Genomic DNA, 12,726 nt, shown 5'->3' with positions numbered 1-12,726 from the left:
CACACACACAGAAAAGAAGCCATAACTTTTCTGGATGTCACCATATATGTGGAGAATGAGAAACTGGGAACCAGAACCAACTAAAAACCCACCGACAAAAACACACTGCTGAAATTTGGCAGCTTTGATCCCAAGGCCCTCCGTGAAAACATCCCATATGGCCAATTTCTCAGACTTAGAAGAAATTTCACAAAAAGCCCCAACTTTATCAGACAGGCAAAAGCTTTTAAAGAAAAGCTACAAGATCGCAACTACCCCGAAAACATCATACAGAAAACCTACAAGCGGGAAAGCGTTGCGAGGGAACACATCTGTAATTAATCTAGCATCAGCACAATACCTTGTTGCTGTACCATAAACCCAAAGTATCTGTGTTAGGGATCTGCAGCGATGCAGCCAATTAGGTTGGTGCCTTTAGTCTTGGTCTCAAAAAATAGGCTGAGATGAACTCTTTTTGGTGTACCACTTTGGTAGCTGGGTATTGGGGTCCTTGGTGTTGCAGGTTACCACAGTATCTGCAAAGCTTGTTTTGCTTTCTATTTGGTGGTTTCTTGAAAATGGCATGGGCTTCTCCACTGGGTTAGTTCGGCTCTGTCTTGATGGTTTTAAACATTACTGAGGATCAAATGTGTACAGCTATTGCATCTGAGAGTTCATGAGCTTGCCCAAGAGTATGCATAGTGGTCAGGGGCATTTTGCTGTCCTCAATCTCTTATCAGAGATCTGATGAGTGTCACCCTTGAATGATTTGGGCATGCAGTTCTTCGAAGATGTTAACAAATTCGTACATGCTTGCCAGCTGATGTAGATGAGTGTAGAAGGAATCTATGGACTCATTTTGTCCTTGTTTCACCAACATAAGAACAGAGCATAATAATATGGGTTCACCTGTGTGCTGAGTTGCAGATTCAGCGCTGTCAATGCTTTGACACAGTCAATTTAGTAAATTCACAGCATAGCCTCTCGGAAATTGTTGATTAACAAAACTAGAATGTTTACCATGATATGTGGCCCAGAACCAAAGAAATGTAAAACCTTTTATATCGATAGTACCCCAGTACAAACTGTCAACTCGTGCTGTTATTTAGGGTAATCTATTGTGGCAATGGTAAATGGAACTTGGAAGTATCTAATGTTCGCTCCAAGATGACTAAGAGGGCTCATGGGGTATTTAGATTTGCATCCAAACTAGGCAACCACCCAGTAAAGGGAATGTTGACAATATATAAGGCGCAATGTGTCACTACTGCCCTACATGGTTTGGGGTCATTGCAGCTGCCTGTCCCTATTACAAGAAGAAAATGCCTTTTTAAAACGTCTCTTAAGCCTGCCGCCTTCAGCTTCTACAGAACTAATACACCAGGAGGTGGATCTGACATACCTTACAGACTTAATTGCCATGCGGCCACTGATGGGATGGAGATCTATTTAGGCTAAAGATGAGACTATTTTTACTAAATCTATTATTGAAGATTGCTTACTTCTTGAGAAAAAATCCCAGATCCCATGGTTAACATATATTAATGATGTATATAGTAAACTATTTAATATACAGATTTTTGTAAATCCGGGACAGGTGGCTTTCCTGAGCAAACGGGAGATTAAGGATTTATTCCTGGCATAAAAAAGAGAAACCCATAGGGAAGGTATTGAGATACAATCGAGTTTTATATTTTATCAAACAATTGAATCTGGCAGTGGAATTCAAGATTATTTAATTACTGTGACTAAATCTTCGCACCATTATGTATTGACTAGATTGAGATTAGGTATAGTGCATCATCTAGTCACCTTCCCTGTTACGAAAATGTGTCCTCTAGATTTAACACTATGTGCCTGCGATGAGCTTTCTAAACAAAGCACAGTGCACTTTTTGCTCTTTTGTAAGTTTTATCTGTATTTTAGGCTATTTTACCTGAAACCACTTTTTATCAAATATAATGTGAGATCGTATCATGCTGCTATAAATTTGCTCGTTGCACTGAATGACCCTGGAATATGTTTTTATGTTGCATGATACATTTTAAAAGCTATTAGTGTAAGGAAAGGTATTGTCCCTGTAAGTTGATTTTTAAAGAATGCTATTTATTCTGGAATATGTTTTTTATGATGCATTATACAATCTAAAAGCAATTAATGTAAGGAAAGGTTTGTCTCTTTAAATTGATTTTTAAAGAATGTTATTTATTATGCAATTGCTTTTATGGTTGTTTTACAATCCAAATAAAGTGTATTGAACTGAACTGACACAGTCACTGTGCTGGCCAATGTCTAGAAAGGTGAGTTCACGTTGCTAAGGGTTGGGGCTATCGCTATGTGGGATGCATAGCTGTGCTTTCATACAGCATCTAGGAAGAGTTCTCTATAACTCTGCCCACACACCTGGCCACCAGGCTCACATGTACCTCTTGGTTTATATTGATGCTGGTTCGCCACTTCTCTTCAAGAAAGAACCACAGCACACTCATCTGTCCCTTAAGTATAGTGCCCTTGTGCTATCTCAAGTTCATGGAAAGTACTCCAGCAGGGCTGCCTTGCCTCCACTGACCATTAGGGGGAGTAATCTCATCGGCAACAAACGACCACACCCCCAGTATGCAAACTCAGGCAGGCACACAGGCTTGGTTACTCACAGTGCATGCACTGCTCTCCACAGGCGTGCATCCGTTACTCATAGTATGCACAATGACAGAGAGGGCCAAACCACTAGTGCAAGCGATGTGGGGGGAGTGCCAACTCCTATCCACTCCTACCGGCACTACAAAACGGACGTAGTAGGTGAGCATCACATACACACTCTGTTTGGGGAACAAATTTACCTGTCTCTGTCTATTGCAGAGAGAAGTCAATTTCATGCATTTTGGGGGTCGGCTCTATAAAGTTCAGCTTAGGCTTCGTGTGGCCAAATGATGAGTTGAGGCCTTTTTAACATTAACTCAAGTTTTCTTTGTTTGCATAAATATAAAAAAAATGCCTTGTGTAAGTGAAGCCCATGAAATTCAGCTAATTTTGAAAAAAAAAATTTGTAACCAAAAACTTGAATTACCTTTAGTTGAAAGAATTTGAGAACTTGAGCTATATCAAAATTCTGATCAGCACACAGCATGTCTGCAGCAATCTAGGTAAAAGAAAAAAGAAAAAACGGTTACATAATAGATTATTTATATATATATAATTGGGACAGCAAGTATATTCAGATGAAAAGAGTGTATAATGCTATTTATTGCCATTATTAAGTGTGGTGTGCTGGGTGGGAGGAGCCAAGATGGCGACCGGGACGGCAGCGTAGGCTCCCGGCTCCGTGAACCTCCACATCCCGCACAGATATCCTGCATGTGATCCTCAGCCTGCGCTACATGCCCGTGTTGGTGATTGAGAGCAGCAACCGATCGTGTGATCCTGAAGTTTCTGGCGGCGGTACCGCCTGAGAAATGTTCGTTTGAAGTTTGCGGCCTGTGCAGCCCTGGGGCCGGGACCTCGGGTGGACAACATGGCCGGGCGGCAGTTCAACAACAGCGGCCATTGGTGACCGGGTGGAGTCGGAATACCGAAGCGGAGCGAATATTGGCCTGAATCTCGCTGTGGTCGCTCCTACCATCGAGCGTGGCGTAACGGGTGCATACCCGGGGTGACGATTCCAGGGTCTTTCGGCGATTGCCTGGGCCCTTGCCGGTGAACTGATCGGACGCGGCCTGTGGCTCGTCCCGCTTTGCGCGGGCTGCTCCCGGTTTTCGCGGGCACTGGCCCAGGAGGAGAACGACTGTTACCTGTGACCACACACTGGATGCATATTTTGCCTGCCTCCGGAACCCTGTTTGCAGTGACATGGAACTTGATGCGCTTGTGCCTGAGTCCCGGTTCCCATCTGGGGTGGCCCTGCCCTGCGGCCATCTTGATGGGATGGACTCTATCATCCTGTACATTGGGTCACAGCAAGATTGGGAGTGTGTGGCGCAGAGGAGCGTAGCGGAGCGAGCGCAGGGGGCTGTGCTGGGGTACGGTGACCTTCTCGACGCTCTCGGAGCCCTTCATTCCACCCTGGTTCACGGCGCCCGGGTATTGGGGAGGAAGCTGGATGGTATTGCGTCAGCGTCGGAACAGTTGCGGTCTGCCTGTCCCCAGGTACACAAGGATCTGCTTCACCCTACACAGGAGGAAAGTAACGTGACCGCCTCTGTGAATAAGGGACAGCTGGAAATTTCGGACACTGTGGCAGCATGTGGTCGGCTGGCTGTGGGGTCGGCCTGTTCCGGAGATTTTGGACTTGAGCAGAAGGTGGTGACTTTGTCCCATGCGCGGCCTCCGGCGACCCAGGCGATCTTCCCGCAGCGGTCGCCTGCTCTGGCTGATTCCTCCTTCCTGGACCTTGTGTGCGGCCCAGGCCTTGGGGCAGTACTGGGAAAGGTGATCTTCCATGACGATGACTGTGTTGGTGTTCAGAGACATCCTCCCTACATGTGTGTGTCCCTTCCTGGTCTTCTTTGGACGCTCCTCTTCCTTGTAACTTTGGACATGATAATGGGTCGCTGGGTATGCATTGGTGGATTCGCAAAGCGTGGCCAAGGATAAGGCTGATCCTTCAGAGGTTGTCATTTAATAGGCGGGCGGGCTTGGGGGTTGTGTGCTCTCACGGCATAACTGATAGTGTAGTCTGTGAATAATGCTCCCCATTTCTCTTAGACATGGTCGAATTTTTGTTGTTTACTGTTTGTTTTGGGGAGGAATATATTGTGCGGGAGGGAGAAGCCAGGGGCATGGTCGAAGGCCCTCCTCCAGTTTATTACTACTCTCTCCCCTTCTCTGTTAGGGGGGGTTTCCTCTCTTTCCCCTTTTTCTCTGTTTCTTCTATATTTCGGGTCTGGTTCTGGGGCGACAGGCACACTGCGGGGGGGGGGGGGCCGTAGTCATCTGCAGAGGTGCAGGGTGGGGGGTTGGGGGAGGGGCTTCTTTAGTCCTTTACTTTGTTCCTATGGCCTCCTTTTTCTTCTCTTATTCTTCTTTGTCTTTCTTTTCTGGGGTCAGTACGGTAGGTTTCCTTCGTTGCCAATCATTGTTTTTATTTGTGCATCAATTTCCGTGATGTCTTCTGGGTCCTTGGGCAGGGGACTGCAGGCGCAAACGGCTCGTGACATTCCTCCACATCCTGAACCTCCTGTTTCTGCGCCATTGACTTGATAGATTGCTGTTCATTGTTGGCGTTCACTACTCTGCCTGCCATTTTTCGCTGCTGAGAACTTGATTGGCACCTGATCCTTCTATCCCTTATTGTAAAATGAAAACCTTTTATATCCTGGTTTCCCCTTTGGGCTGTTCGCTGGACTAGAGTATACTAGCATGGAGAATCTGCTTCCCGAGGTGCTGCGTGTGATTAAGATTTGCTTGCTGTTACTTTAACTGCTTAGCGGCCGGCCCCGAGGGTTGTAGGCCCATACTTGTCTTTGGTTGCAATGTCAATAAAGGTTTTTCAAAAAAAAAAAAAAAAAAAAAAGTGTGGTGTGCTGGAGTAGTCATGGCAAGCGACAGGTGAAATCTTGGGTGGGTCAGGATGTCCCGTCCCTCCCCTCCTTCAACAATGGCAATTATCAACATTTTATTCTCTGCACATCTGCATATATGATTTACACCATGCTATACCCTTATGCACATTATTTATAACCAGAGGTATCATAGCAGACTCAGAGCTGAATCTCATAGTATAGGTTGTTAGTGCTGAAAGTGAGTGCATATTATTTACAAGACATACGTCATAAAACAATTCATTAAAATGTAAAAAGCACAAAGGCTTATAGTGAAATTAAACATGCATTTGTATTATTCAAAGCTTAACTCCTAAAATAACTACAATATTAAATTGCTAAATCTATATAAACAATTTCTGTACAGTTTCTAAAAATGAAGCTACAGCAACCATCCGGCTTATTGTGTCTAATCAATTAGCTACTGCATGTTTTTTAAAGAGTCACAGTATCCTCCTAGTGAATTGGCAAAGTATAAGTACAATCTAATAAACGACAAAGTACATCATATTTTCCTTAAAGTTTATATACAAATCTCTACCTTCACATTTGTTGGAGGCATCAAGCTTTTGATCAGCCACCCAGGGTTTATGCCCACCGTTAAGAGTAATAACAAAAGACAATTTTCCTGTCTGACATATTTTGTGGGTCTTGCTTAACAGCACAACTATAAATCAACCTTATGTGATCACCAGAAAAAGATCTTTACAAAGCAGTACTGAGAGGGAATTAGGCTCCACCCACTTTTTGTTTGTCAAGATTTCAATTGTAGAGTAGGCACTTTTGTATCCTAGAGTCACATGCATTGTTGCCCTAGGATGCCACACAGCTGAATTCAAGATTGGAACTTAAAAAGAGAGTCCGTTGGTGGAGTTGTCCTGTGTGCATGTCATGTACCTGTGCTCTCCTACTGTACATGGAATAAACTTCTTAATACCTGCATTTGCTGAGTCCAGTCTTCACTACAATTTGCCGACGTTTGGACCTGGACCCAGGTACATCGAACCTACTGCCATACTGCCATCTCCGTGAGGTGCCTCTACTTCAGCTCATATGGCTGTCCAGCGCTTTGTACTTTGGTGGGGTACCGCGACCGGTGCACTACGGTTCCCATTACTGTTGGGGTCCGTGGAAGACTCCGGTAGATGATGGGGAGAGCATAGCGACGTGCAAGCTGCCAGACTTGGGAAGCCGCTGCAGTGCATGAGCACTGTAATACGCTCGCCACGGCATGCGCGCCACTCAAATACTGACGTCAATCTGTCTGCTAGCCTGCATACATAACGCTTCTTACTGGCTGACCTCAATGTCTGCTCCAGGCCTACATACGTACTGCCTGTCCTTGGCGTTTGCTCCTCACATTGCTCCGCATCACGCTGGAAGGTCCAGGGAAGACATGGCTTGGCAGTTCGGGCTGGACTGTTCCCATGAGGCACAGGGTCAGACTGATTTGCATATGGCCATGTCTGAACTGGGGTGGCAGAGTGGGCTAAAGAACGGTGATGGATTAAACCCAGATCAGTTGACTGGGGGTGAGTGCTTGCAATGTTCAACACTCCGTCCATCATTTCCTTTGGTTTTGCTTCATTCTTCGAATTAGCCTCATATCTGGGATTTCTGTTACCTCAACTTTGGATGCTGGAGCACGTCATTGTGCATCCAGTGTAGCAGCCATTTGGAATGTATACCTTCGGTGATACGCACACCGGGCATTCACTGGATAAATTAGATGCCTGAAGTCCTTGAGGTATAGGTCGTGACGCGCAGACCAGGCGGGCATTGTTTTTGTTTTTTTTAAATATATTTATTGGCATTTTCTTAATTGCAGTACAAAAACATAGTTCAGCAGCAATTCGTATTGGCATATTCAATTTGACATCTGTATCATATTCAAATAGCAGTGGCGGACAATCAAATAACTGTATCATACACCAGCACATCATTGTGGGCCCCTTCCTTTCCCTCCACCCGTACACCCACCGCCGTAGGAGATCATTGTGAATCAGAGAGTGAGAGTCCATAACGTGTGAGCTATGGTTTACATATTTTCCAGAACTTTCTGGGACAATCCCGTACTTTATAGGTTGTCTTTTCCCCCAACAGGCATTGTTTTCTTGCTTTTATTCATAAATCCTTATTTCACATTAATAATTAAAGACTCTTTTTGTCATACTTAGAGTTGTTACCTCCATGGTGACACGCACACAATGCGTGTGGCTTAAGGTAACATCGTTTTTTAGGTCTCGCCTAGCGTTGCTGAGCACATGCGCAACTCGCTCGGCGAGATTTAATGCATATGAGTAATTTCTGAAAAGGGCTTGAAGTCCCGCCCCTTATTCCCATTGGCTCACGTCACCATTTATGTTAAACGGTGCACCGCCATTGGGAATAAGCTTTCGTCACGCTTCCTTGCACATGCCAGTCTGGCTCTTTGATTGGGCCGGACAAAAAAGCAGACAGGGTGCCGCGTGTTTATTTTTGCATCTCGCTTTCACTTTAAAGTGAAAGCGTGATGCAAAAATAAACAGCGGATGCCTGCGTGTATGGCGAGCGCTTGCTTCATAATACAAAGTCGGCCCAAGGGCTTTTAACACAAACACCAAATGTATTCATAGGCATAGAGCGATTACGGGATTTACCCAGAATCACAAGCTGGTGAGCAGACGACGGGACTCGAAGCTGGATCCCCAGTTCCTACGTCGGCAGCTTAGGCGATAAAGCCTCAACTTCACCATATTGCTCGATCTAGTCAGTGTGGTTCTCTCTGCCCTCTGCGTTGATTAAGTTGTTTATATAATATCGGTAAATTCGAGCTGTAAAAAGGAATGTCCCGCATGAAATGCCATTAGTCATGTGGCAGAAACTGAGCCACCCCAAGAACTAACTTGGAATATGCCGCAGTAGAAAGTTATTGTGATGAGGAAGGCGTGTTGCACTGAGTTTAAAGAACACCCTATGAGTGAGCAGAGAGGCTACAGTAAAATACAGCCGATAATCTGGTACGTGTGTTCGGGTTAATCACAGCTGACCCGAACACAGGCTTTCTTTTGGCGCAGTGCAACGAAAGAAAGTTTGTTTACACAGGCTATTTGTTTGGATAATGCAGCTTCAGTGGCACCCATCCGTGAAGGTGCATTTTCCAACTAATAGCCTGTGTAAAAAACACTTTCTTTTGGTGCAGCGCTCCCGCTTCACGGACGAGTGCCACGCTTCGTGTTAATTCTTTTTATGTTTTACTTTCGCACTGCGGATTTACTAAAAGTATGAGTAGCACCAGAGCTGAGTACATAATGCCTGCATTCGAACCCTTGTGCGTTAGACTTCCCTTATTCGCCAGCCGCTGGCGCTCAACTTCCTAAATCAAGCATACATTTGTAACAAAAACAAATAAAATACGTTTATTTGCCTTGCCCTTCTCCGTCTCTCTCGCTCCTCTTCCCATCACTCCAGCCTTCTCCTAATTGTCGCTCACATGGCTGCCTCCCCTTCACTGTTTGCCTCGAGACACTGGCTCATTCTGTGCCACATAATTAAACGAATGTTGAACTTTCGTTCGTTTGTGTCAAGCGCGGGTTTTACAAATGCAGATGCACAGAGCCAAGCCATGAAAAGGTCTGCCATGTAAATGATGTAATAAGACCATGTAAAGTATAGCATACTCTTTTAAAAAGCCAAAGAAGTGTATTTCTTTAACATGAAAAAAACCTTTTTCTTAAATCACATCTACTTTCCACTGAGTCCCTGATTTGTATCCTGTTCATGTGATCCCTCCCTCTGTTCACCACTCACCACATAATTTGACACCAAACCACATATTTCATCTCAACAACACAATTACACACGCACCACATACAATCAATCCACACCACACAATTTCACATCATGCCACAAACTTCAACAGCACACCAAACAAACTCCACTACATATCACACCACAGCACAATATACCATTCCACATAATGACACTCCATAACACACAATCCCACTCCATATAATTCCAATACACTCAATAAAACATATTTATTATCCAAATATTTCCACTGCACACTATACCACATAATTATACTGCACAAATTAATTCCACACCACACAATTCCACGCCTCATAATTCCACATCTAACAATTCCAATCCAACCCACATAATTCCACTACACACCACATACATACACTCCATAACAGATGGGTAAAAGACATTGCCATTTACAACTCCAATTTCTCTAACTCAAGCAAATGCGAAACCTATAGCATTTCTAATGCTTGCGTTTTTTTAAGGCACTGTCCCACCCATTTGCTGCACCACCATACTCTGTAAAATACATTTCATTTAAAATGGCCACCCATTACGGAGTTGGATCTCAGAGAAGCCAACATCTAATGAAACTAAAGTGGCAGGCAGCTAATTGGACTGCCTGGCACCCAGTGCATTCTGCAACCACTTGATGAATGTTGCGTGAATTAAAAAAAAAACATGTATAATCAATTTTGTGATAGTTCAGCATGTTTGCTTAAGTGAAGACGGGCCTCACTAAAATGACCATTTCAGGGGAGCCTACTATAACCTGCCCCTGAAGAGCCCGTTAACTTTAACCATAACAAAAATTCCCGCAAAAAACCACTAAATCTTAGATCAGACTCAAAAGCGACCCATAAGTAGAGCGGGCGCCTTGTCATATGTCTTGGGGTGTTTTTACTCCCTTCTAACAACGGCCTTATATCTACCACAAATAGGGAAGGAGGACACACTACATGTAGTGGCATTATGTGGAATCTTGGTGTCTGCATTCTCCTTTTGTGATTGCATGTATATGGGATAGGGGCCATACCCCAGGTGAGTGGAATGTATACACACCAACCAGACAATTGAGAAACTTCAATCTTGGCTATGAAGTGGCAGGACAGGTCTTTCAGCCCCCTCACCTAGGCTTTATATTGAAGGCTAGACTATCAAATCATAAATGATCTTTTTTTTTTTGTGTAAATTTTTTATTGATAAGACAAAACAGAGACATAACAAACATGTCATAATGCACACAGTACATAACGTTTAACACAGATGGGGCAATGCAAATATCAGGAAGCATACTATATCAATGTCAGCAACGTACAATTCGCAACAATTATGCTCACAGTGCCATGTAATGATGTAAGTGCTTAGCGCACAGTGCTACGTTAGAGGCGACAAAAGGGCGAACAACAGCCAAGGGTTTACACACAGATCAGCAACTATTCGTGCAGCACTACAGTGCTATGGTTCAAAATCATAAATGATCTTTATTCGGTTTCAGACAGTAAAACTATAAAAGCACACAACAAAATATGATAAAATGGTCCTCTCATGCACATACCATATTAAACAATAACCTTAGTTAAAAATTAAGTCAGGGTGCAATGGCCTCATAGTCAGGCATACAAAACCAAGTGGAAAGATCGCTCTAATTAACACAATTAATCACATCTGCAAAATACATTAATAATACAGCAGGTGAGCAAAAAGATACAAAGTGCGTGGTGCCATAGATGGTACGCTGAAAACACGATGATTAGTCGCAACTAGACCTGAGCCTGAGAGCAGATTAAAACATTTTTAGCACATAAACAGTGCTGCCCGTAAGCATTTATAAAAACGATCTTAAGTCACTAATGACCCTTTCTGGTTTAGCCCATATACCGTGGTTAGTATACATTAAGAAGGAACTTACTAGATTGGGAATTTCTGCTCTATGGCACCATCCCGAGATAATTGCCCTTAAATTTTCTAGAGCTGAGTTGGTTAATGCATTTTGGTCAAATAGCAAAAATATGATGCTAACCAATAACAAATTAGGCCCACTGACTACGGATTTTTTTTAAATCAAGGAGGAGTTTAAAATAGAACCCGTTTTAGATTTGATTGAGCCAAGTGTTTCTAGAAAGCTGTACATGCAATTCAGATATGGTACACTGCCCTTGAGAGCTTTCTCGGGAAAGTGGTCGATAGATAACCCTTCTGATTGCCCAACTTGGGAGCTACAAGCGAAACTGATTTACATGTTCTTTTTTTCTGTCCCACATATAAATTAATCAGAAAACGTTGGCTCCTCCAACTCTGTAGGAATTTGGGGACTACACAATGTAAGGTTGCCTACAGAATCTTGAAGACTGATACGTCATTACCCATAGTCTTCTCGGTATCACGCTATTGGCATGCCGTGTGGCGAAGGAGATGTTCCCTTCTTTTTTCTAATTCTTAGGTTTATTTAAACAGTTACTGATTTTATGTGTCACTGTTTTTACGACTATTTTAACCTTTTACTGTTTTATTGTTCTAAAGAATTGCTTATGAACTAATGTAATCTTTATTGTACATACTTTTTATCAATTGTAATATTTATTTATTTTTAAATATGTATGTTTGTAAGGATTGATTATCTTTTATGGTCTATGACCGAAATAAAGATTACCTTGAATAAAAAGATAAAAGCAGGTCGCACTTGCCGGAAACAAACAAACTCCACTACATGGTTCGACCGTGACTCTCCAAATCGAGAAACCATGTTGGTGGATAGGTGAGTATGCCGTAAGGCACACAAGAAAACCTAATAAATGCAAACAGATTTTTTTAGGGTTTCAAAATCTTGCGGATGTGAACCCAAACTTGCAACTGAATCTTTTGGTGAGGGCTGACTTTTCAGATCCGGTGTTAGAAGAAAGTCAAATCGTTGACCCAGTGATACTTTATAGTCCAAGGATGGCTGAGGTTTTTATTTTTGTGGAGGCTGAGTGACAGCTGCATGTGGGTGTGGTAGGTTGACCTGATTTTCAAAACCCCAAACCTAGACCAGTGCAGAGCAGAGAACTGGTAGCAACTATGGATGCATTCCTTGCCGACACAGGATCCTAAAAACAGAGCTCCCAAGACGTGGTTACACAGAAATTTCACTTAGAAACTTAATAGCGAGATACTGTAAATTCTAGATAAGACAGTGTTATAGTAATTCCATAGGGAAAATGAAATCCCAAGTTTGTAATCATTTTTAAGTGTGTACATTAGGACACACACACAAACGCATCAATAGCCAGCTCAACAAAGACAGGGTAGCGCTAAGAACCTAGACCATGGAAGGGGATCAGGGAGTAATCTGTTGAGCTGGTGAAAGCCATCTAAACCGACCTGTAGCTTGCATACTACTATTCATTTGTTTATGTTTGGTTTAACAACACAGGAGTCTGTA

At 43.3% G+C, this 12,726-nt stretch overlaps 1 protein-coding gene across 1 annotated transcript in view; it reads right to left on the bottom strand.

Moving 5' to 3' along the window:
* LOC146856835 (uncharacterized) overlaps positions 1-12,726 on the bottom strand; it is a 499,318-nt gene that overhangs the window by 336,756 nt on the left and 149,836 nt on the right. The window contains exon 5 of the mRNA XM_085647270.1: positions 3,047-3,118. Within this exon, the coding sequence (XP_085503396.1) occupies positions 3,047-3,118 (72 nt within the window). The remainder of the gene's footprint in view (positions 1-3,046; positions 3,119-12,726) is intronic.

This window comes from Triturus cristatus, chromosome 3_2 (genome assembly GCF_964204655.1).
Source record: "Triturus cristatus chromosome 3_2, aTriCri1.1, whole genome shotgun sequence".
NCBI lineage: Eukaryota > Metazoa > Chordata > Amphibia > Caudata > Salamandridae > Triturus > Triturus cristatus.
This window is presented reverse-complemented; position numbering and strand designations above follow the sequence as displayed.